General features: G+C 41.0%; 6 protein-coding genes across 10 annotated transcripts; 3 read left to right on the forward strand and 3 right to left on the reverse strand.

Moving 5' to 3' along the window:
* Window positions 1–15: 15 nt before the first annotated feature.
* Window positions 16–2,689, forward strand: LOC135351608 (transmembrane protein 184B-like). Its single transcript, XM_064550663.1, has 6 exons — window positions 16–374; window positions 651–898; window positions 1,097–1,172; window positions 1,242–1,333; window positions 1,639–1,808; window positions 1,994–2,689. Exons 1-6 carry the CDS (start codon window positions 129–131, stop codon window positions 2,476–2,478), a joined length of 1,317 nt encoding a protein of 438 aa, XP_064406733.1. The 5' UTR covers window positions 16–128; the 3' UTR covers window positions 2,479–2,689.
* On the reverse strand, window positions 2,646–3,448 carry LOC135351621 (NADH dehydrogenase [ubiquinone] 1 beta subcomplex subunit 10-like). 2 transcript variants are annotated; one of them, XM_064550677.1, is made up of 4 exons: window positions 3,290–3,448; window positions 3,075–3,199; window positions 2,877–3,016; window positions 2,646–2,820 (listed from the first exon to the last, which is right to left on the reverse strand). In XM_064550677.1, exons 2-4 carry the CDS (start codon window positions 3,182–3,184, stop codon window positions 2,792–2,794), a joined length of 279 nt encoding a protein of 92 aa, XP_064406747.1. In that variant the 5' UTR covers window positions 3,185–3,199; window positions 3,290–3,448; the 3' UTR covers window positions 2,646–2,791. The 2 variants fall into 2 exon arrangements, with proteins under 2 accessions (XP_064406747.1, XP_064406748.1); XM_064550678.1 differs by having other exon boundaries at window positions 3,295–3,440.
* A 267-nt stretch (window positions 3,449–3,715) lies between these two features.
* Window positions 3,716–6,369, reverse strand: LOC135351604 (dual specificity protein kinase shkD-like). The gene is made up of 3 exons (XM_064550656.1): window positions 6,210–6,369; window positions 4,497–5,629; window positions 3,716–4,337 (listed from the first exon to the last, which is right to left on the reverse strand). Exons 1-3 carry the CDS (start codon window positions 6,352–6,354, stop codon window positions 3,936–3,938), a joined length of 1,680 nt encoding a protein of 559 aa, XP_064406726.1. The 5' UTR covers window positions 6,355–6,369; the 3' UTR covers window positions 3,716–3,935.
* A 1,339-nt stretch (window positions 6,370–7,708) lies between these two features.
* LOC135351602 (stimulated by retinoic acid gene 6 protein-like) lies at window positions 7,709–13,596 on the forward strand. 3 transcript variants are annotated; one of them, XM_064550653.1, is made up of 19 exons: window positions 7,709–7,857; window positions 8,183–8,261; window positions 8,313–8,395; window positions 9,005–9,150; window positions 9,341–9,461; window positions 9,515–9,593; window positions 9,729–9,881; window positions 9,931–10,013; window positions 10,073–10,158; window positions 10,211–10,272; window positions 10,909–11,122; window positions 11,433–11,508; window positions 11,572–11,638; window positions 11,708–11,756; window positions 11,814–11,925; window positions 11,985–12,089; window positions 12,206–12,369; window positions 12,424–12,646; window positions 13,360–13,596. In XM_064550653.1, the coding sequence occupies exons 1-19, from the start codon at window positions 7,841–7,843 to the stop codon at window positions 13,544–13,546; spliced, it is 2,106 nt and encodes a 701-aa protein (XP_064406723.1). In that variant the 5' UTR covers window positions 7,709–7,840; the 3' UTR covers window positions 13,547–13,596. The 3 variants fall into 3 exon arrangements, with proteins under 3 accessions (XP_064406723.1, XP_064406725.1, XP_064406724.1); XM_064550655.1 differs by having other exon boundaries at window positions 12,424–12,645; window positions 13,370–13,596; XM_064550654.1 differs by lacking the exon at window positions 13,360–13,596 and having other exon boundaries at window positions 12,424–13,320.
* A 438-nt stretch (window positions 13,597–14,034) lies between these two features.
* On the reverse strand, window positions 14,035–15,621 carry LOC135351620 (uncharacterized). 2 transcript variants are annotated; one of them, XR_010399465.1, is made up of 8 exons: window positions 15,412–15,618; window positions 15,265–15,363; window positions 15,069–15,215; window positions 14,917–14,982; window positions 14,813–14,859; window positions 14,700–14,756; window positions 14,453–14,589; window positions 14,039–14,346 (listed from the first exon to the last, which is right to left on the reverse strand). XR_010399465.1 is itself a non-coding variant. In XM_064550676.1 (7 exons), the coding sequence occupies exons 2-6, from the start codon at window positions 15,243–15,245 to the stop codon at window positions 14,550–14,552; spliced, it is 387 nt and encodes a 128-aa protein (XP_064406746.1). In that variant the 5' UTR covers window positions 15,246–15,363; window positions 15,412–15,621; the 3' UTR covers window positions 14,035–14,346; window positions 14,453–14,549. The 2 variants fall into 2 exon arrangements, 1 of the variants encoding a protein (XP_064406746.1); XM_064550676.1 differs by having other exon boundaries at window positions 14,035–14,346; window positions 15,069–15,363; window positions 15,412–15,621.
* Window positions 15,616–19,261, forward strand: LOC135351609 (large ribosomal subunit protein uL3-like). Its single transcript, XM_064550664.1, has 9 exons — window positions 15,616–15,751; window positions 15,918–16,110; window positions 16,795–16,963; window positions 17,394–17,529; window positions 17,808–17,997; window positions 18,137–18,378; window positions 18,786–18,881; window positions 18,944–19,063; window positions 19,126–19,261. The coding sequence occupies exons 1-9, from the start codon at window positions 15,683–15,685 to the stop codon at window positions 19,174–19,176; spliced, it is 1,266 nt and encodes a 421-aa protein (XP_064406734.1). The 5' UTR covers window positions 15,616–15,682; the 3' UTR covers window positions 19,177–19,261.
* Window positions 19,262–23,149: the final 3,888 nt, after the last annotated feature.

A 23,149-nucleotide genomic window follows, 5' to 3' on the forward strand; every position in this document is an offset into this window, starting at 1 on the left:
ACACACATTAGATTTTATGAGTCATAATGACTCACTCATAATTATATCAAAACAAGATGATCGTTTTGTGAGCGGTGTGTGTTTTCAGGCTATAGCGCTATCTACTACTTCTAGGGATCATCACAGTAATGGGACTATCAGTAGACTATAAAACAAGTGAAGAAGCATCAAGAGTGACTAGTGAATTGTTCAGTGAGATTGTCACTGGCACCACAGAAAGTTTGAATAACTCAATTGATGGAAACATGACAGTGGGAGATGTACGGGTATGTATGAATATGGATATAGATGGCCATGACTTTATATGTGGCCAATATGCCCATACCATCTCTGGTATATTTGCCTGGTCTGCACTTCTAATGGCCTGTTTTCAGGTGAGCAGTGTGTGTGACTTTTATATTTCACCATACATTTGATGGTACGTACATAATTATGGATGCCACTGACAAATTATTATCAGGGTTGGAATTAGGGTTAGCAAAAAGTGTGTCCATGTCCAGTGTAATTGCCAGTTGATTCAAATAATGAAGTGATTCATAGTGCTTTTATTATACTATACCAAGTGCACCCCAGACTATAACCTGTTATCTTCAATAAAACTCCTTTTCAGCCGCTCATTTGATACCCGTCACTATAATTTCTTCCCACAGATATTCCAGCACCTTCGTTACTACTCAGTACCCGAGCAGCAGCTTTGGATTGTGCGTATTCTCTTCATAGTTCCTATCTACGGTTTCTGCTCTTGGCTGGGTCTATTGCTACCCTCTTACGCCATATATTTTGATGTCGTGCGGAGTTGCTATGAAGCTTTTGTGATCTACAGCTTCTTGAGTTTGTGTTTGGCCTACCTGGGTGGGGAGACTGCTATTTTGTCTCAAATGAATGGAAAATCAATAAAGTGAGTTGGCTCAGAGTAAGCTGGTAGATTATGCTTCCAACTTGTACACGTGACTGTTATTATTAGAACCATACACATAGCTGTTTGTGTAACGTATAATGTATATAGCATCTTGTATTCACATCATTTTAACACCTAGTTAACGACCCCCCCCCCCCCACACACACACACACACACACACACACATACACTCTGTAGGAGAAGCTTTTGGGCAGGGACATGTTGCTGCCCTAAAATGAGCTACTCGATCTGGGTGCTACGGTTTAGCAAACAGGTAAGCACCATCTCAAAGGAATCCTTCCAAAGTACAATGTCTCACTATCTGTATCTACTACATGTACAGGCAACCCTTCAGTTCTGCCTGGTGAAGCCGTTGGTGGCGCTCATCACTATAATACTGGAGTTGACCAAAGTGCTCCACGAGGGAGACCTCAGGTGAGGGCCAGGTGTACTGTTGTTGTTGTTGTTGGTGGTGGTAAATGTACAGCCTTGTAGCGTCTGGTAACTACATGTACGTCTTGTTATTATACACCTATCTATGTTAATGTGCTCTTTTGTTTATCCTGTTATGTGCTATACACGTATGTGGATGTATCAGTTTAGTCAGCTGTTTTGTGTATGCCCCAATTAATGAGATCTTCCTGTACTTTCGTCTCTTAAACCTTACAATTCTGATTGTTAATGTATCACACTGTTGTGATACCGCTTCACCTCCCACACACATATGTGCGCATACACAGTCCCAGGTATGGTTACGTCTACTGCACACTGGCCTACAATGTCTCTGTGAGTCTTGCCCTCTACGGTCTAGTCATATTCTATTCTTCGACTCGAGAGCTCCTCTCTCCATTTAACCCTGTCCTAAAGTTCCTCACAGTCAAAGCCATTGTCTTCATGTCATTTTGGCAAGGTATATATGTTAAACTGAAAGAGCCACCATTAGCTTATGTAGCTATTTAGATGTATGTTGTTAGATGTAACGGTTAAAGTTGTGGTGGAATAAGACACACACACATACCGTACATGTACACAACTACAGAGTATCTTTTCTGAAAAACAGTACATAACATCTTCATCTTTTTTTTTTTTGTGCAGGTCTCTTACTCAGCATATTTCACTGGACAGGCCTGATCCACACTTCTGGACTTGCCTCGGCGTACCAAAACTTCATTATCACTATCGAAATGTTCTTTGCTGCAATCCTCCTTCACTTTGCCTTCTCCTACTTACCTTATATGCAGCTTCGTAAAGACAATCAAGGCAGGGGCGTCCCCATGAAGAATATTACAAGCAACTTCAAACAAACCTTGAACCCAAACGACGTTGTGGACGATGCTATACACAACTTCTCTCGTGTCTACCAAACATACGCCCAGCAAGGGGACATGAGTGAAGAGGAAATGGACAGTCGAGGGACAACGACAAGTTTCGAGAAATTCTCGAATTCGGACGAGGATCGTACTCCTAAAAAGAGTCCCAGTTGGAAAGATAAAGTTAGGTCCGCCACTGCAAGGGCACCTGCTAAAGGGTTCGAGAGAGTCACTCTATTGGTGGAGTCGGATGAAGAGGAGATCCTGTAATCACTGTTTCTTAATGGCACAGACTTTCAGTAATTTGTCACTTGTGAACTTTTAACTACGAGCATTGTTATCTTGATCTATTATTACTCTGTTAGTCTAGACGTATTGTGATCCGATGCTGTGTTTTTGTTTAGTTGATCTTTACCCCTTATACGTACATCACTTCATTGTTACTTTGTTAAAAAAATTAATTGAGTTATTTTCCAACTAGCGCAAATGAATATTAAGGACACATTACAAACATGATGCCATGATCCTATGTAATTATTATGTAGACACGATACACAAACTATAATTATGCACACAACAGTCACTAATGGTCTGAATGAATTTTCTTCCAGCCTGTAAACAAAGAAGATTACGTATAAGACAACCTGCACCATCACAAATCCACTGACCTTCAGATTGGTATTTTCGCAGTGCTGTCATGTAAGCTATTGCGTGGTCTCTACATCTTTGAGGATGGTTCACCCCCTCTTTCCTCTGACAGTTCTTCACTCTCTCCCGGAGTATCTTCACAGTTTCAAGATCAATTGCTCTGAGGGGAGAGAGAAAGAAGGTGTGTATGTGCATCCTTAACACCATAATTGACACACCTGTCTCTAACCCATTGGTGCTTGGCTTTCGTGAACGCAACCATGTCCTCACGGTCCACGTCCTTGAGATCTGTCACCCTCTCATATTCTCTGGGCCAGTTGTTGGACATGTCGACTTCCGGTTCCTATAAGGAAGGGTGGGTAATAAATGGAAAAGTGATGGTGACACTCATAGTGCAGTGTACTGGTGGCTAGGCCTTGGCAGTTAAACTTACCTTACCAGGGGATTCCAGAGACAAGATATATATAATCGAGTAGAAGGCAAGGAAAGCTGTAGAACAGTCTTTGGTACTTGGTACAGTCTAGTATGAAGGCTAGTGTTGTTAGGGAAAGGTCAAAGGTTATAGAATAAGATGGGCGGGGCTGGTGGGGATTTCCCTTTCAGATACTTAATTAAAGCCCTGCCATGCCTATTATATTAGCCTCAAGACCTATAGTACCTCTGGCTGAGTGCAGTGTACGTGTAGACACAACAACTCAACAGAGGCACTAAATTATCATGAACTTGATATTATTTTGCTCGATATATCTATGGGTTCCTACCGGCCTGGTAGACTAGGTAGTAGCCTCGAATCCAGGCCGTATTTTAATCGGCCTGGTCTCGAGGCTAGCTTAACTAGATAGAGGCAGGGCCATTAAAATTTCACAATCGAAAATTCATTCAAGTCTCCTTTGAATACAAAAATTACCCCCTATACAGTATTTACAGTTACTATTATATACATCAAGAAACACGAGATTATAATACGACCACAACAATCACAAATGTCACCACCATCAACAAGATTAGTACAATATAGCTATATGAGTCCATATTCCATCCACCTTGGCATTCATTCATCAGGGGCTGGTTTGGCATAATTATTGAGCCCTGCATTGGTCATCAGGATCCATCTCTGATTCCCATTGGTCCCTGGGATCGTCAAAATCTTCTGGTACCCATTGGTTCCTGGGATTGTCCAAATCTTCTGGTTCCCATTGGTCCCTGGGATCATCAAAATCTTCTGGGTCCCATTGGTCCCTGGGATCGTCCAAATCTTCTGCTTTATCATAATCTTCAGCATCGTCATACACATCTTTATTGTATCCAACACGTTCAGAGCGAGCATTGATACCTCCAGTTAGACCAAGACGTTCAAGTTCAGATCGGCACTGTACAATTGGCTCGGGGAAATCGTTTGGATTAGGAGGTGAAAACAGTGTCCTTTGTGTGTAGTTAACTTCATTCAATACGACTTTAGAATTCACAACTTCAGGGTGAACCTGTAACATTTGTAACAATTCAGCATGACACAACCACACACTATATATACACACAGGTCAGCTTTAATTACCGTATACCTCTTGTGACTAACTAGCTCCTGAGGCATAAACATAAACATAAATGCACAATCATTCACAATGTCATAACTGTAAATTTACCTTGTCTTCTTGTTGCTCCAGTTTCTTCAACAAAGATTCGTTTTTCTTGACTGCCTGAACATGTTTGCTCTGGAGATCCTCAATATCGCGTGTAAGTTCATCAATGACTTGTTGAGACTGGCGTTGATGTTCATCCATAACTCTTTGATGCTCATCGATAACTTGTTGAGATTGGTGTTGATGTTCATTCAAATCTGACCTGAGTTTTGCATTTTCCTGGCGCATCATTATCTCAGAAGCTGTTGGCCTAATTTGAGGGTTGTTTTGAAGGCATTGTGAGGCCAACTGCAGCAGTGGATGATCCTTCCCAACTTCTGTGATGGCAGCTTGGAAACTATCTTCACGTCGCTCAATCTCCGTACGTACTTTCGTTGTCTCTGATGGAATATCGAAATAAGTTGGATACAGTGGCTCAGGAAATTCTTGTGTGGTAGTGAACAGAATGAGGTGGCCCATGGAGAAGCAGTCGATTTCTTTGCCATATTGGGCTGACATCGGACCACCATCTCTGGCTTCTGGTGGCATGTAGTTGGCATTTCCAGGACCTTTTGTCATTGTTGCTTGGTGTCGGCCAGGCTTTAACTCAATCAAACGTGCCATACCCAGGTCAGCTATTTTAGCAGTGAGAGATTGACTCAATAAAATGTTGCGAGCCGTCAGATCACGATGAACAATATCCAGGCTATGCAAATGTACTAAGCCTTTGGAGACATCCAACAAGATACACAGCTTTATTGAAAGCGGTATGACTTCGTTTTTTCTTGTCTCGGATTGAAGAAACTCGTGTAAGCAGGTTTTGAGCAGCTCCATAACAATGACTGGGATACTTTCCCCCGGCCTACGATAGCAAATACCCAGAAACCGAACAATGTTAGGATGGCAAACTTCACTCATTAGCGTACATTCGGTCGTGAAGGCTTCTATGAGAGATCTTGGCTGGTATCCATGGCCTCTAGCCCTCTGGTTGGGCAACCTTGAGTTTGCTTCTACTAAAGCTTCATGGAGGATTTTTGCTGCACGGCGTTCTCCGGCCACTTCTACAACTTCTACACTTCCATAAGAGCCTTCTCCAAGTTCCTCACCAGTGAAATGGACACCATCGAGTTCGAAAGCTTTGAGTTGATCTCGAAATGCTGCAGGGACATCTGCCATGTTAGCCAAATCATAGCACCATCATCTGGCCAAATTTGGGCATGCGCACAATACACGATGACAGACACTGCCTCTGATAGTGCGTCCTGGGATCGAGGCTAAACATAATTATAGCCATTAATTTTTACCCCCACCTAGCCTCGATTCCAGGCCGATTAAAATACGTATTTTAATCGGCCTTGAATCGAGGCTAACCCCCACCCTAATAATTGTCTATGGTAATTTTTGTGGGGTAAAATATTATTCGGTCCCATGCAGGCTCCTTCTTTTTTATTTTCTTTGTCACAAAATCAATAAAATACGATGTTATTTGGATGCCATCATTTCCTTCTTTTCTGCCTCCCATCATCTTTAGTTCGTTTATCAGTGAGAGCTTGAAAAAAGTAAACTGGGACGAGGCTAATTTTTTACCCATGAAAAATCACCTGCTATACTGTTACAGTACAAGCACGAGAAAATACAGATGACAATTATTACAAAATCAAAATTATGGTTTTTTTATGAGCCAAAAATTACACCATATGGCGTTCATTACCACAAACATCACAAATGTGGTCGTACCATTAAACACAAGATTATCACAATAATCACAAGTCCATGCTCCATCCACCTTGGTATGCTGCCGAGGCTGGAATTCACCATAGCAGGCTGTATAAAAATCCTTCGACAGGCTCACGTTTTGCGGAGGTTTCACCCACTGCAGCATTAGGCACAGGGACGTCAATGGGAGATGTTTGTTCCTGAGTTGGTGGCCTGGGGCCCACTTTCCATGCATATTCAGCCTGTTTCTTGAACTCAGCGTTATTATATTCACTACAACTCACTGTGGATGCCAGACTATAGAGTTAACTGCGAGTTTGACCATGCTACAAGGTCCAACATCTCCTCGAAGTCGTTCAAGTTCAGATCGGTACTGTACAATTGGGTTGGGGAAATCGTTTGGATCCGGAGGTGAAAACGGTGCATGTCCTAGGTGGGTAGTTAGCTTCTTCGTCAATACCATCTTGTTTGTTCTTCCCTGAACATTAGCAAACACCTGTTGAATTGGAAGGGCTGTTCCTGAGCGGCTGGTCTGTATTCAAAGGGTTGTTGTACAGGAAGGTGTTCCTGTGGATGGTATACTGCTGATCAGAGTGATCTTGGCATCAGTATAGATACTCGTTGGGTTGGATCGAACTCGCAGAATAATTGATAGAATGTGTTCATTCCGTGCATACACAACGAGGTTCTGGTTATGGGAAGCACCTAGATAGGACTACCTTTTGTGTAACCCTTTCCATGCATGTACGTATACATGCATGGATAAAATTATTTCAATTCAATTCAATTCAATGCTATCCTCCAAACCCTGCTGGCCAGCCTCTTCACTATACTACTCCTATTCAGGCTGGACAGAGTGGTCTAAAGAATTGTGTGTGTAAGGAATACAGTACACAATGCGAAGTGAGTAGCTTATTGTTTGTTTCCAATCTGATAATCTATTTGTCCTCTGCCATTACTATTGTTTTGTACTCACTCTTATTCCCTACAGGTCACAATACCTTTAATTGGTTTCATTTTACTACATATGCAACAATGCAGTCCATATAGTGCAGGTGTTTGTTAGTCTCCTCAAGTGTAACCTAGGGGAGTGCTTCAAGGCATCCACTTGTAGAGGAAGAAAAGAGGACTTACTCGATCGTGTACTAGCATTAAGTCTTAGCAAAAAATACACAAGTATTAATTTTGTACTATGATTCTCAAGTAGTGGATAATTATGATTATTGCATGCCCATGCACCCTCTACAGGAATACTGTTACAGGCCCGTAATCGCTGGCCATGCAGTCGGCCTATAGAGTATAGAAGAGAGTATTGTGAGACGGTACACATTATGAGACAGTTTTTTAAAAAAGAATCCTTCAGTTATTCTTTCTGCAATTAATTAATGCACTACCTTCTCTCTAGTCCAATGGACTTTACGCTTGTGTTGACAGAGATACGACAAATAGTTTGTTAAAAAAGAAGAATACGTACAGAATTTCAATTCATGTTACATGTAAAAGGGTGTGAAATAATTTGTAAGCTTAAATTAATTACAGCTTGTAGACCTAGATCACAGTTTTGATCTCTGCTACCCCCGCAAATGACAATTAATCAAGGCTGCACCTGATAATCTGTGCTGGAGTCAAGCTAGCTTAGAGCTGCAAGAACCATGGATTCTCAAAACACGTATGCCTACTTACTGCTAGCTAGCTAGATCTATATACCATGGAGAAGATGATGACTCTTAATATTATCATATACATGTAGATAAAATATTATTTGCTATTTTAAATTATAACTCAGCTCACTTAGATCAACGGTACATAAGACTTAAGTGGTACCTTAGACGAGGCTGTTAGATCTACATGTAGTGTATAACTGTATTTTATTTTGACCTAAATTTTAAGTGAGCTACAAAACACACGATTTTGCTGTTTTCCATTGTTTTTCCAGGCCAAGAGGTGATTTCGCACAGTTGCAAATAAATTCTTTCCCCCCCCTTTCCTCACAGGTCAGTGATGACTGAGGTATGCCTAGCCAATGTTGGTGCTGTCGCAGTTGGTTACCTGGGAGGACTGTTGGGCTTGTCCGTAAGCTATATCTTGCTTAGTGCACAATAACAATATTTACTTTGCACCTAGGTGGTTATTCTGATTGTTCTTGGCTTTATTCAAAGGCGGAAGAAGCTCCATGGATGTCTCTGGGGATTTCCTGGATTAGTCAAGTATGTCAATATACCGTAGAAACTGGATTATTAGCACTTACTCGACTATATATATAAGCGCATCTTTATTTTAATCGCATGCTCAACTGCAGGATTTTTATACTCGAATTGAAGCGCTTTTCTTTAATGAAATTTTAGAATTGATTCATCTATCTATGAGCTAGTTAGCTTGTACAGTGCAGGATAGCTATATATATATATAGCTGGTGATATCCATCTGGAAGGACTCTCTGGGCATGCTGTTACCTTGTCTGATCATGCTGAGAGAATATGAGACATGGATGAGGTCCTTTTATTCAAGTTCCTGGTCAATATAAATGTTTTTATAATATGAACTGTAACATAATAGTATGATATAGATCCAGTTAGGGTTGCCTGCTTTCCTTGCTTGCTCACTTTCTAGCCAGCTATAGCTTGCGAGTCAGCACTCATCACAGAGACATCCGGTTGCTGGGTGGGGCTCGAAATGACTGCATAATAGTCGCATTCTCGAATATAAGCGTATAGAGCTCTGCTATATTGACCCCAAAAGCGCATGCGCTAATAATCCAGTTTCTACCGTACCGCTTCTGAATCAGTATTTCTAATCTAATTTTGTGTGCTTTGCAGACCTATGGATTTCCTCGTGGCTCCTCGATACAGATTTATCTACATCATAATTTTTGGTGTTATGTCCCAATCTCTCTTTACCACGTTTCAAGTTATCAGCACCCCTGCTGGAGTCAATTTCTACTTGGGAATTGTCTACCGCACATGTAAAGCTATAAATCTACTGTCGTAACATATACTTGTCATTTTGGTACTGATATTTCGTTAGTAACTGTTGACTTCTATATACTCATGCAGCTTGTCTTATATGCTTGGTTTGTGGCCACCATGAGAGCCAATATAGTACCCCCTCCCCTGAAACGTATACCTCTTACACTTCCCCCTCCCCCTATGCAGTGATAACTCCTTTGTTGGTGGTACTGATCCTCTCACTCCAATACTTCCCTCTCTTCGCATGCGTGAATGCACCTATTCCTCTCTTGGGTCACATCATCGGACTCATCTACTCCATACTATGGTGCGTCCAGTAAAAATCAATCAATACTCATTCGTCTCCCCTCTTATATACAGGTGTGGTTACATTGTGATGACTTTGGTTGTCAGTTTTTCTGCTAGTATTTGCCAGGACACACCAGCCCTGATTGTGACAGTGAGTTCATGAATCTGTCGATCTGTGGAGACCAAATAATTGTTGTACTCTATGTGTATGTTCTTGTGTGCTTTATTATGATGAGAGCCACTAGAGAGGTGACCTCAATGCAATAACAACTCTTGTCCCATGCAGGTTCTGCTGCATGTTGCCTCAATCATCCCCACACTTGGAGTTGCCATCATCGTTGTTATCTGGTACAGTTTCAAAGTTGTTCAAGGTCTCCTGAGGCTCTGTCGTGTGCTGGGAGGGTCACTTAAGCAAGACTTTGTCTGCTGTGGAGATAGGGTACGGGTGTTAGAATGATTGAATCTTTTTAAAGCTATTAATTGTACAGGTAAAACTGAGGGCTACGGACCCGCCGAAGAGTGAGGTAAAGTCATATCATCTTCTTCACATTAAGAGACTACTCCAGAAAAGGTAAGAACTTTTTCTGAATAGTTTAGCACAGTGCGTAACGAATGGTTTTGTAAGTGCAGTTATGAAGATGACAAGATAAAGCTCAGAGGAAGGACTACCATTTTCCTAACGAAAATTGCTAAATACATATTTCCATACAGCAAAGGTATTTGACATTGTGCATTTACTATAGTAATACTGACTTTCTCGATGTGCAGATTTCAGGCTTCCTTTGCCATTTGTTGGAGCAGTGTTTGCAATGTGCATGATTCTCTACCAGGTAACTTGTAGACCACCCCGGCAGTTACGCAGAGCTACTCTCATGAATCAGCTGCCGTTCCTTTGGAACACCATCTGAGCATTCTTGTCATGAAGTCAATTCAAAATGGAATGTTGCTTGCTCACAAAACGTAATTAAATTCGTGATCTTACGCCCACACGTATTTGCTAATTGTTAATATAAATGTACAAATTAATCGTCAAGCAAAGGCATCTCTCTCTATTTGTGTTTTGCTTGTGGTGCTGCCTCCAAGTTCATCACCTGACTGGACTTCTGCAATCTGATTGGTCAAAACGGAATTTTGTCTTGGCACATAAAACTATGACAAGAGTGCTCAGACGGTGTTCCAAAGGATTAAGTATGGCAGTGTATAGAGTCAGTGAAAGTACCGTGCAGCGAGTTTAATTATTTCGAGGGTATAAATTTTCGCGGAAATGCCTTTAGAAAGGTTTTCGCGAATTTAATTTTCATGGAATAGCAGCCTTTTTGCAGCATGCATGCATGCGATATTAAATTCGCGGTTATAATTAATGTTCGCGGTACATTAATCCGCTAACATTACGAATATTTATACCCTCGAAATATATACCCGCTATACGGTATCTCATGCTCTCCCTCCCTCATACACACACACAGTCCACTATCATAACGATAATCCGTGCTGCTAGTCTAGCGACCGACCTACCTCCTGTGTTTGACTTGTATGTTCGGCCACTTCTGTACACCGTAGAAAACGCCACTATCATTCGAGCACAAACTATGAATTTCACGATCGAGCGAATCAACTCATTAAAAATATTATTTAGTGGGATCGATGAAGTTATTGGACTCATTCTAGTTGGACTGCCAGGTAATGATGAATTGTTGGCTGTACCAATATAATTATAGCGTATAGCGAGAAATATTTGCACATGTAAATGTTCGCTATTTGGCTCCAGAGCCCTTTCTAGTTCAGTTGAAATATTCGTGGGTTGTAATATTCGCGTTTCAATGCCAGGACCACACCTACCAATAGCTTTGCATATGAAATACCGGTGCGTGGGAGTTTATCTCAGTTTTAATTTTTGCGTTAACTGCTCTATCTTCGAAAAACATAAAATTTGGCACCTCACGAAAATGTTCCGCTATATGATAATCGTAATCCCCCTCTCCAATGTCAGCATTCTTGTGTGTGTGTCCTGTTGTGTCTCTCGTGTTTTGTCTTTGTCTCATGATCAACATGGTGGCTACCGTCAGGTGAGTTATTAACACTACTACGTGTAGTTTCCATGGTAGTCACATGAGCGTGTATTCTTGCAGTAAGCAGCTTAAACGAGTGGCAAAAGAAGGTTTCAAGATCAAACTGCCTAGTCCAGGCAGACGTGTTGTAAGTGCTAGTCAATATGTGATGTGTACAATGGTTTATCCTTCTGTGTTGGCTATATAATGTCTGCAGCCCTCCTCTTGGAAGTATGTCGGCCATCTCATTGGATTCTTTACACTAGGTTTGTTCAAATGCACCAAGCATTGCACACCTATGCCCCCCCCCCATCCTCCTACAGCCTGGTTCATCTACACTTTTGTTGTGTTTCTGGTCTTTGTGGTAGTTGCTCTCCTCTATCTTGGCTTCAGATTTTTAAGGGAGTTTTCTTTCGAAGTTGTCCTCTACATTTTGTAAGTAACGTGTTACCCCATGTTATAATGCACCTGACTCCAGATAATTGTTTCCATAGCATCCCTTTGGTGTGGTCACAGCTGGTCTTAGTCCTACAAACAGTTATTTGTCGATTCGTCTTCTTTGAGGACCAGAAAGGGAGCTTTATTGCCATCAAGAACAGGTCAATATTATTTGTTAGTTTAGTTCCATTTGAGTGCATTTCAGCCACTTATCTTCTACATTATACAGTGCATGCACACAATCTTCAGTATTGTCTATCCCTCCATGCACTTGCAGGAGACTGTTCAACTGGTTTGCCTACATCCTCTTCTTCTACAACGGCATAGCAGGCTTCGTCAGTGCTATTCTGAGAACTCTAATGTCGGTCGTTTTCTCTCTCCTGCTCCTGTTCCGATTGGACCAAGTGGTGCTCATTAGAGGGTTCGAGCAGTTCGACTTTGGTATGTGCTGTAGCTGGTGAGAGGGAGTGTACTTAACATTTTTTAAATCTCCAGCGCACAATGCTTATCTTGGTTTCATCTACCTTAACTCGACCTATAACAACGCTGTGATGCACGTTTTCCTGTACCTGCTGAAGAAAGACAGACCATCACCACCGCCGTCTGTGTTCGGTGCTGAGCAGCTGGAGTTACCGCAGCAGCTGGAGCCTGATCTCTCTGTGAGCATCAGTGCTAGCAACAAGCTGTTTGATGACGGAACAGTTCCACGGTCTAAGGGTATGTTTGTTGTATGGAGAGATCGAGGGTGTGTGACTGATACCGTAGTGGTAGAATTTATGCTGGATGCGAGTGGCATCATGTCATATATTTTTGTATCGCCCAATTTAAGAAAAATGTTAATCGCATAAATAAAAAGATGCTCATAGAACATTCACCCCGTGCGTTGAGTTTACAGTAACCTCATTTTCATTATGGGGAATGATCCTGAATCTATAAAGCAACAATGAGTTTTTTGTCACTTTCAAGACCGCCTACAAGTTTCAACTATAACCTATTATTTTCAGCTACTGTCTCATTTGCAGAGAGCATGCAGTCCCTGAAGTGTCTACTAGTTCGCTCAAACAACTCATTTTTGTGTCCACGCATACACATGCACATGCACACACTTACTGAAGAGCTTCCCAAAATAATGTAGACACTGTGATAGACTATGTTAGATACAGATCGGATTGTATTTATAACTTTGAGCTGTTTCTAATTTTTAGGCTGAGTCAGTAATCATGTGTCAGAAAGCCTGATCCCACCCCCTATACTTCTGTATATATACCATTCACACACATGCACGCACGCACGCACGCGCACACACACACACACACACACACACAAACCGACACACCAATCACTACCCTTGGGTAAATATTGTACTGTTTTCAGAGCCTTAATTAATTGCATTTCTAGCATTCTATCCACACTAAAATAACAAAATTCTGCTGGTGTACAGGCTCGCAATCGCTGGCTGGTGGCCTACACTCTGATCAGGAACCCCTCTCTGGTCAAACTGACAGCCTCCAATCTACTTAGTGCTGAAGTAAAAGAGGGCAAAAATGAGACGTGTAAAGATAGTATAGAAATGAGATATCAAGCACCTCCTGTAGTTCCTATAGTGAAGAGTGTGTGAAACTACTGAAACTACGAACATAATTACTTTAACACAAGTCACGTGTAGTATTACATGTTACTTTTTGCATGATGCATGTACTTTCTCTCATTTGGCTCTTGGTGGTGTTAATGTACCACCTTAGGATGAATGGGTAAACATCATTAACACATAAAATAAACATTGTGGCTTAATTAGTTAGCCATTTGTGTGATCATCTTTATATGCATGCGCATGTACCGTATAGTGCAAAATGTTTGAGACACTTATATTTCGTGAATGGCCTCTAAAAGCATTTCGTTGCACAATATTCATGGAATGACTGCTTTAACACTACTAGAATTGAAACAATGAAAAACCATCTGACTGCACTCCAAATCCTGAAATACCACTTTCTCATATACAAACGGTTTTTATCTGAAAATGCACTGACACTTAATACAGTATTAAGATGTAATGCATATAATTGTCAGATAGAATCAAAATGAAATTCAGAACTGTGCATAAGCACACACAACTGATGCAAAGTATGACTACCATCTGAAAATTAGCTATACACTATACTATATTATATTTACCATCTGAATTCAATTGGTTGCTAAAATGGATTTGAAAATGAAAATTTAACATGCTCAAAAACTCAACGGAAAATGGACATTGTGTACACGGTATAGCTAGCTAGCTATATGTATAGTCCATGCTCATAATTATAGTTCGGTATCATTATACTTATTAGGTTTTCTTCTTCTTCGCTTGCCTTCTTGCTCATTATGAGTGTCCAAACGAAGCCTTTCAGTTTTCCATAAAAATATATCATCCTCCTGCGAAAGAAAAAATACAGGATAAATAAAAAGAAACATTGATAATGATGCACATTGTAACACGGTATAAATATCCGGTAGCTACGGATCCGGTATATGCACTTACTTCCAATTCACTGAAAGAAAACTTCTCAGCTCGGCTGGTCTCAGCATCAGCGTCTATCTTCTCAGGCAAGAAAATATCCTCAAAGTCAATACTATCGTTAGGAATGATTGCCGAAAATCCAACTTGGCTGTACATACCTGTAGTGAATGGAGCATGCGTGCATGACAATCATGTGTAACACACTATTGAGATAATACTATGGATTGAAGTCGCCACACACCGTGCTAGCTACAGTGCAAACACTTACTTTAAGTATGACCCTTTCCCTACGTCTTCTCCCTGATGGATCAGAATGACAGCGTCACTGAAAAAACACAGATACATGTATAGAATGGTTAGGCAGTAAAATATTATGTTTACCATGGCTTAAAATGGGAAGTTCCGATATCACTGCTGCTGTCCATGGTCTACGTATAATACAAAAAAACAATAATTCTTGCACATGTATATAATATAGATATCACCTTTACACTGTCAACCAGAGCCTTGTTAACCTTCCTCCGAGCTGCATTTTTCACCACCATCGCACACTACACCAAAACGAGTCAATGTTTGGTATGTAAGAATAAGGTCATAATTGCATTTCATCATCGGGAATTAAGAATTAACACCTCACCGGTTTTTTAGCACTAGATGACTTTATACAAGATGTATCTGGATTAGAGGTCTTTCTTGGGGATGATCTGGTAGGAGGCCTGGTAGTACTCTTGAGAGAAGCTTTCTTTGGGGAGGATTTAGTATCTCTTTTCCCTGTTTTCCTTGCCTGATAAAGGGTAACAATGGCAACAAGCATACAAATAAAAGGAACGTACTTTTCTTGCAAGGTAGCACCTGTTTTCAAGAAGAGACTTGGATAGGGTTTGGTCAATTTCCCTAGTGTGACCTTTCAGTGCTGGGCAATGTTCGATAACCTACATGTATGGTCAAACGAAGTATTAGATAATAAATGGGGCACATACCCGACCATGAATGTGCTTCCTTTGGGCAGGAGTCAGCTGCTTCAGAGTTTTCTGGCCCAACTCCCCATACTTTGGCCTCTCTCAGAGAAGATCTATTGTAGATCTTACTTCAATCAATGTTAATCAACTTAACAAGCTTGAGTTCTCCCTGCAACACTCAACAGTGCAAGTTAGCAAGAAGGTTAGGTTATAACGGTTAGGCGAACAACTTATAAAAGCGAAAACTCGGCCTGGGATCGAGGCTTGTGATCAGCTTTTTTTAAGCTGGCGCATGCTCACTACAATCCACGTGTTCTACCTCGTGGCTTTCCTTTCCTGCATTGGCTGTATCAAGAAGATGGTGAGTATTTATATCCTTCTTAATCTTTTCAATAGCTTATTCTGTGTATGGTTTTTTATGACCTTCTTGTGTGAATTGTTAACACTAACTTTTGAGTACTATACGTAGATTCCTTTATGTCCACAAAATCGTCTAATGCGTATTATGATTTTATCTTGACCTACAGTCTCATCGTAAGTTCTCGGCTCCCCGCCATGGATCTCTTGCTTTCCTCCCTCGCAAGAGGTGCAAGAGACATCGTGGCAAAGTAAAGACCTTCCCTAAAGACGAACCAGAGAAGCCGTGCCATCTGACTGCCTTCTTGGCTTACAAAGCAGGAATGACCCACATCGTTAGAGAAATGAATCGTCCTGGATCAAGTGAGGATAAGTTTCCATAATTGTTAGGCCTGTGTATACTTTGTCAATTCGATACCACAGCTCAACAATAGCTGAAGTGGGTTTGCAAACTTGTTTCTGGTCAGAGATTTTCAGAAGAGCATGCAGGCCTAAGTTATCGCTTAATGTATACCGTGTTACTAGAATATTTTCCGAGTGAAAAACCTTCGCTAATGAGCCAAATCAACAGAAAAGTTGACCCTTTGCGATCAAACTATTGCGTTCTGACAAAGATCGTGTGTATTTACCAGTAATAATTTGGTTTTGCGGGGTTTTATTGTTGTGAATTGATCTACCCTTGCAATGTTTGCGTATGTTTGATACTCGCAAAACATTCTAGTGATACGGTATCTCTGTTTGTTTAGGCCTTGTATTGTGTGGAGGGTATAGCGGTTGAGGGTATAAATGTTTTCGGATTAGGCATGAACCGCGGATTTAATATTGCGTGCATGCATGCTGCAAAAAGGCGCTATTCCACGAAAATTAAACACGAAAACGTTTCTAAAGGCATTTCCGCGAAAATATATACCCCTCGAAATATACCCGCTATACGGTATGTCATTATTTCAGGGTCAGTTATATTGTGTCTCTTAGTAGTATATGTTGTGACAATGTATATTTGTGCACGGTAACCATTTCTTCATTTGTCATTTTTCTCCCGTGCAGAGTCGCACAAGCACGAAGTAGTTGAAGCTGTGACTATCCTTGAAACTCCTCCAATGATGGTAGTGGGTGTGGTCGGTTACATCGAAACACCACGTGGTCTCCGTCAACTCAAAACCATCTTTGCCCAACATCTCAGTGACCAATGCAAAAGAAGGTTCTACAAGAACTGGTGAGATGTAGTCCGATGATTTGGGATGTTTGGGCAAATCATTTGTCTAGTAGCTCTGAGATACGTAGTGGTACACTTACATGTAACTGCGTTTTTGTGTGTGTATGGAAGCCTCTATTATTTAGGATCACCAATCACCCAGTCCCTCTAATACAGCCAGGTTGTGATAAGCCTCAAAAGTCTCCACAGCACTTAGCTCAACCTGTTAGCAGGCCACCTCTCTTTATAGCCAATATTCGTTTGTCCACTTTAATTGCACTTATATACAGTGTGGAGTATATTTATTCCTTGGCATCGTAATTTAACAGTTTTTGTTGTTGTACCAGCTCCAAAACTCCGCTCATGCAATCATTGCTGAAGAGTTTTGGCTTTCTTGCACACACTCTTATATCCTCTCCCCTCCACTGATGGTGTGCTTCTCGACTCAAAGGTACACGTCCAAGAAGAAGGCTTTCACCAAGGCGTCTGCTCGTTGGAAGGACGAGGCGGGTGTCAAGAGCATTGACGCTGACTTCAACAAACTCAAGAAGTACTGCAAAGTCATCCGAGTCATCTGCCACACCCAGGTACCCTACCCGTCTATCTATAATTATTGTTTATGCATATATTATGTTAGTATCAGTGTTTGGTCATTAATAGCATGCGATTGACCAACCGTGTACCTAGCTGTGTGCAAATATCTCTATAGTTGATAGTACATTGATTTTGTGCTTGTGTCTGTATGCTACTTCCAACTAATTATTCTTTGTTTGTAGGCTATTGATACAGGCAGTTACATGCAGCAAATCTCTCAATTCCAAGTGTTCAAACCTTTTACCAGTTGTTGTTATATTTGTCTGCGTAGGTCCAGCTGATGAATGGTGTGAGGCAGAAGAAGGCCCACATTATGGAGATCCAAATCAACGGAGGCACCATCGCCGCCAAGGTGGACTGGGCCAAAGAGCACATGGAGAAGGCTATTCCCATCAAGGACATCTTCAACAAAGACGAAATGATCGACATAATCGGTGTGACCAAAGGAAAAGGATTCAAAGGTGTGTGTCACTTGTGTGTAGATGACATCTAAAAAAAACTGATGCATGAATTTTGTTTATTGATATCTAGTGCCCTCCCTACACACATTCTGAAGTATGTCCCTTTGAGTACATTATTGCATGGTTCCACCCTCTCCAGGTGTCACATCTCGTTGGGGCACCAAGAAGTTGCCTCGTAAGACACACAAAGGCCTGCGCAAAGTTGCCTGTATTGGGGCGTGGCATCCCAGCCGAGTGTCTTTCTCCATCGCTAGGGCTGGACAGAAAGGCTACCATCATCGTACCGAGATCAACAAGAAGATCTATCGTATTGGAGAAAAAGACGATGCTGGAAACGCTTCCACTGAATTTGATCCCACTGTGAAGCACATCACCCCAATGGTGAGTGTTGAGTTGCTAGGATATGAGATGCATTTGTGTAGCACTTGTTTTTGTTTTGAGCTGGTAGATATGCTTTGTGTATACAAATGAATTGGGATGACCAAAATAGCTTTCTCGTAGGTGCAGCTTAAATATTTGCTGTGTTAGGCTTTTATAAAAGTTACTGTTGTTGAGAGGTATACCGTCTTTGCTACTAGAAGTCTAGATATTATACACTCCTCAGTTTACAGTACTCCATAGCTGTTATTATATGGAGTACAGCCATATGGGGAGAAGAGAAAGTGGTTTTTGTGAAAATCAATCACCTCTATTCAATGAGGATGGCTGGTTTCACATGACCAAACATTATTATGATGGGTGTTTCAATTTTTGGACGTGAAAAATTACTTCTGTTTTTCTGTTCGCAGGGAGGCTTCCCTCACTATGGCTCTGTGAAGAATGACTTCGTCATGCTGAAGGGATGTTGTGCCGGCCCCAAGAGGAGAGTGGTCACTCTCAGAAAGGTAATGATTTCTGCCAACCTGTCTGCAACGTGATCATTAATGGTTTATTTCACCAAACTCAGTCTCTGATGGCCAAGATATCTCGCAAGAACAAAGAGGAAGTCAAACTCAAGTTTGTCGATACCGCGTCCAAGTTTGGTCACGGCCGATTCCAGACTTTCAAGGAGAAGTCTCAATTTTTGGTGAGTTAATAAATGAATCGTGATGTTGATTGATTTTTAATGTTTGATCTCTTTTCTTACAGGGAAAGCTCAAGAAAGATTTTGAGAAGGAACGTGTCGCTGCTGCCGAATAAAACTGAAATTGAACTGAAAATGATGTAATGTTTTTCATGCTGTAGAAACTTGTGAATTAATTTGTGGGTATGCATAGATTTGAAACCTAATGATTGGGGTGGGGTAGTCACGCCCATCTATAAACCTGCATGTTCATCAGCACAGTGCCAGTGGTTCTGATGAAGGCAAGGGGACCAGAGTATATATTTTAAAGTGATCTCATATTAGGCAATACTCTTGCTATAAGCATGCTCATGCCTTAATATCTAGGCTGCTCTCAAGGTCCATTCATGAGATGAGTGAGAATGAATTGAGAGTGTGGAAGGTGAGGAACTAAACATGATTATCACGGTACTATCATAAACTGGATTATTATTATAAAACGCATACCGTACTTATTCGATTTAAGGCGACACCTATAAATTGGAGGTTACTCTACTATCGGCCGCTTAATTTACATTGTTTCTTGCGCTGGAATCGATAGACTCGCAAGCCGTCACTGTTGCAGGCGAACAGTAGACTGGTCAAACTCCGTGTTGAGACTCGTGTAAGGTTTGCCACGATATTTGTGGCAACTAACCGCATGCGGTTACCACAAGATCGTTGATAGTGATGTATCTCTAGAAAACTCTACGTATCACAGCTGTATAGTGACGTAACGAAAACCGCAGCCACTTAGAATCTTATCTGATATGCTGACTGTGCAACACGAGTCTCTACACGGAGTTTGACCAGTCTACTGTTCACCTGCAACAGTGACGGCTTGCGAGTCTAGGAATCGAGGCTATGGTTTGCCCTCTATTTAGGACGCGACATAAAATCAACGCAGCAGTCACTACTTTTAGAGGTCGGAAAATTGGAAAAGATCGAGGGTGTCGCATATTTGAAGGTCGCTTTAAATCGAATAAGTACGAAAGTATCTTTATTTTAAGCGCATACTATAACTGCCATTTTTTGCACTGGAATAATTATTATAACAGTCAAGTAAGCACTTTTTATACTATGCTATAGCTAGGTTATACAGTGAACATGGTAAGACATGGAACAGAAGGGGTAAAAAGTCCACCTCATCTCAGTCTCACTCTCGCTCAGCATAATCAGACAATAATTATGACAGCGTACCCAAAGAATCCTTCCAGTTGGATCATCAGCTATAATTATAGCTAAAATGCATGCACTGCATGGCTCAATCAATTATTGAGAGTATATCATTAGTAGTATGGTAAAATAAGAGTGCAACATGGGATTAATAGCACGAGTACTACTAATTTCACGAGGCATAGCCGAATGCTATTAACCTTGCCAGTGCTTGTTATGAGTGCTATCAAAGGCGTATGAGAGAAGAGGGTATGCAACAGCTTGCGAGCAAAAACTGTAAGTGGGCGGTGGAATTTACTGGAAAAGTACAGTAATATCTAAAAATAGATTGTTGGCGTGTCTGATTTGTGTAAAGTACATGTAGCAGATAGATCGAATAAAGTTTTTGCCCACACATTGGACTAATAGTAAGTTGCATGCCCTCTCCTCTCATACGCCCTTGGTGCTATTAATCCCTTATTGCATGAGTAACCATACTATTAATCGTGTATGATGAAGTTATCTGCAGTTTTGTAACATATTCAGTCGCGGCCGTTATTCGAAAACAGTGCGTTGTCATCGACAGCGTGCAATTACTTGACAGGTAATTACACAATGTCAATGGCAACATGCAATTACTGGACCGGATGTGATAGGAGATTAATTGCTGTACACTCTCCAGTCACTAACAGCACAATCATCATACGTTATATAAAATCCATTATTATGCCTCGAGGCGTAGCCGCACGAGGGATACGGTAAAGCTGACTGTGTGTGTGTCTGTCTGTCTGTCTGTGTGTGTATTCCAGCTATAACTGCTCAACGGTTGCAATGTAACGAAAACTAACAGCTTCTATAGGCTTCTAGCCACGTTCTCTTGGATTTTGATTCGTGGATTAGCAAACTAAAGCTTCTTTCTCGAGTTATGGCTAGTTTGACTCACATTGAAGGCTGTTGCAGTCTCTTCAGAATCTTTCATAGCATCATCTGTCCGCACAAACTTTCTATTCAACATATGAGTTAGCCTTGCACTAAAGCGCTAGCTTTTTGTTAGCTACAATACTCAGAAAATATCTGTTAAAACAGCTAGCTAGCAGTAGCCATTTGTGAAATTGATCTCTTTGGACACACCCTTTAATTATTCCTGTGGATGTAATGTGCATGCGCGCTCATTCCCCACGTAAGATCCTCCTGGCAGAATCATCTTTGTCTTGAGGGCCTGGTAAGCCACAAAACACTACCATATAACAATATAGATAACAATATGCATGTACACAGGTCTTTTCTTCGTAGATATTATATACACTGAACTACAGATCCTGAAAGAATCAATTTTCTTCTTTCTTGAGGTCCTGGTAAGCCACATAATACAACAATAGATGCATGTAAATAAGTCTTTTCTTCTCAGTGACTTTATATAGATAAGCTAACTTTAATACTAATATAACACTCTAATACTTTTAAGCGAAAGCAAAAACATGGCGAGAGGCATTAGCACAGCGCCAGCTTGAACACTAGTATAGAATAGTTTGTTTACTTAACTACAACCATAGAATACCGTATAGCGGGCAATTTTTGTTGGTGCAAATTTTCGTACGAACTACCCATTCATATTTTTATTTTCGTACAGCTCAGGATACGACGTTTTAATCAAGAATGTCCGCTCGTGGAAGGTGTACTTATAATAACGCTAAAATTACTACCCGTTTATAATAGTAACATTAAGGTATACAGCGTCGTGGATACACACCTATATCAGTATATATACTTCAGAATTAGCAGGTTGTTATGCCTAAGGCAAAGCCGCATAAGGAATACGGTAAAAACTGACTGCATGCATGTTGTTCGAGTAAAATCTGTCGCATAACTAAAAAAAACAACTTAAATTCCAAAGCAAAAAATCATTATTTATTGAGTATGATGATAAATGACGGCGATTCCTAGCTATAATTGTTCAGATTGAATGTTACTGTGATGATTCTCACATGAGCAATTGGAACGCAGGGCCTACATAAGACGTCTGTCAAAAATAAAACGCTGAATCCAGTTTTCATGGAGGATTTCTTAGTACATGATGTAATTGAGTATACTATTGCACTACCTTAATTATACATGAATTACACTCTCTTTTATCTGTTATTATGCTTATACTAACACTATTTTCGCTGATTGTTGCACTTAATTACTGCACATACACATAGATCTCAGGTTAGCCTCGATTCCAGGCCGATTAAAATACGGCCTGGTACCTATTGCAGGGGTGATAGTGCGCATGCGTTAGTTTATTCACCAAAGTCTGGGGAATCCCTTTTTTATTCCCTCATATTTCTATCTTTGTAAACATCAGCTTATAGCTCTCTATTGCGTTGTTCCAGAAGGCTTTCACACTAGTCTGAAGCCAGAAGAGGCTCTCATCTACCTCTATGACGGTTGTATGGTCAGGATGTCTTACCTTGGATCTGTACAGGCTATGGGAAGTGTATGGTGCCTCAAACTGCTACTCGCGAAGACAACCCGGCTATAGGACAGTCCTAGACGTAGATGAGAGCCTCTTTTGTCTTAAAACTAGTGTTCAAGCCTTTTAGACCAACGCAATAGACGGCATAAGCCACAGCTTCACAGGACTCAGTCATAGAGATAAAGTATTACGAAACATATTTTTAGTAAACGGACTAATTTCCGGTAAGGTTTTACGTTCGTGGTACGATTACCCATATTCTGGGTAATTTGAAGCGCATGCGCACTATCACCCCTGCAATAGGTACCAGGCCGTATTTTAATCGGCCTTGAATCGAGGCTCAGGTCTGCTAGTGTAGGGAGTCGCTTCAGACCATGCATGGCATAATCTGTTCAAACAACTTGCGTGGAGCCTGTGTCGTATACTATGTGAAGACATCCCCATCGTCTCTCCAGTGC

Source organism: Halichondria panicea, chromosome 17, assembly GCF_963675165.1.
Source record: "Halichondria panicea chromosome 17, odHalPani1.1, whole genome shotgun sequence".
In the NCBI taxonomy this organism is placed as follows: domain Eukaryota; kingdom Metazoa; phylum Porifera; class Demospongiae; order Suberitida; family Halichondriidae; genus Halichondria; species Halichondria panicea.

Excerpts from the sequence above, each read along its gene's own strand:
- LOC135351608 (XM_064550663.1), top strand. The coding sequence starts at position 129 with ATGGGACTATCAGTAGACTATAAAACAAGTGAAGAAGCATCAAGAGTG. Across the intron at positions 899-1,096 it reads ATGAATGGAAAATCAATAAA|GAGAAGCTTTTGGGCAGGGA; the intron begins GTGAGTTGGCTC and ends TACACTCTGTAG. Across the intron at positions 1,809-1,993 it reads CTTCATGTCATTTTGGCAAG|GTCTCTTACTCAGCATATTT; the intron begins GTATATATGTTA and ends TTTTTTGTGCAG.
- LOC135351621 (XM_064550677.1), bottom strand. The coding sequence starts at position 3,184 with ATGTCCAACAACTGGCCCAGAGAATATGAGAGGGTGACAGATCTCAAG. Across the intron at positions 3,017-3,074 it reads CACCAATGGGTTAGAGACAG|AGCAATTGATCTTGAAACTG; the intron begins GTGTGTCAATTA and ends CTCTCCCCTCAG. Across the intron at positions 2,821-2,876 it reads GCGAAAATACCAATCTGAAG|GCTGGAAGAAAATTCATTCA; the intron begins GTCAGTGGATTT and ends CTTTGTTTACAG.
- LOC135351604 (XM_064550656.1), bottom strand. The coding sequence starts at position 6,354 with ATGCTGCAGTGGGTGAAACCTCCGCAAAACGTGAGCCTGTCGAAGGAT. Across the intron at positions 5,630-6,209 it reads TGATAATCTTGTGTTTAATG|CATTTCGAGATCAACTCAAA; the intron begins GTACGACCACAT and ends ATGTCCCTGCAG. Across the intron at positions 4,338-4,496 it reads TGGAGCAACAAGAAGACAAG|GTTCACCCTGAAGTTGTGAA; the intron begins GTAAATTTACAG and ends CAAATGTTACAG.
- LOC135351602 (XM_064550653.1), top strand. Across the intron at positions 9,594-9,728 it reads CACCAGCCCTGATTGTGACA|GTTCTGCTGCATGTTGCCTC; the intron begins GTGAGTTCATGA and ends TGTCCCATGCAG. Across the intron at positions 12,370-12,423 it reads GTTCGAGCAGTTCGACTTTG|CGCACAATGCTTATCTTGGT; the intron begins GTATGTGCTGTA and ends TTAAATCTCCAG.
- LOC135351620 (XM_064550676.1), bottom strand. The coding sequence starts at position 15,245 with ATGCTTGTTGCCATTGTTACCCTTTATCAGGCAAGGAAAACAGGGAAA. Across the intron at positions 14,860-14,916 it reads CTCTGGTTGACAGTGTAAAG|ACCATGGACAGCAGCAGTGA; the intron begins GTGATATCTATA and ends TATTATACGTAG. Across the intron at positions 14,590-14,699 it reads GGGAAAGGGTCATACTTAAA|GTATGTACAGCCAAGTTGGA; the intron begins GTAAGTGTTTGC and ends CATTCACTACAG.
- LOC135351609 (XM_064550664.1), top strand. The coding sequence starts at position 15,683 with ATGCTCACTACAATCCACGTGTTCTACCTCGTGGCTTTCCTTTCCTGC. Across the intron at positions 16,111-16,794 it reads AATGAATCGTCCTGGATCAA|AGTCGCACAAGCACGAAGTA; the intron begins GTGAGGATAAGT and ends TCTCCCGTGCAG. Across the intron at positions 18,882-18,943 it reads GAGTGGTCACTCTCAGAAAG|TCTCTGATGGCCAAGATATC; the intron begins GTAATGATTTCT and ends CACCAAACTCAG.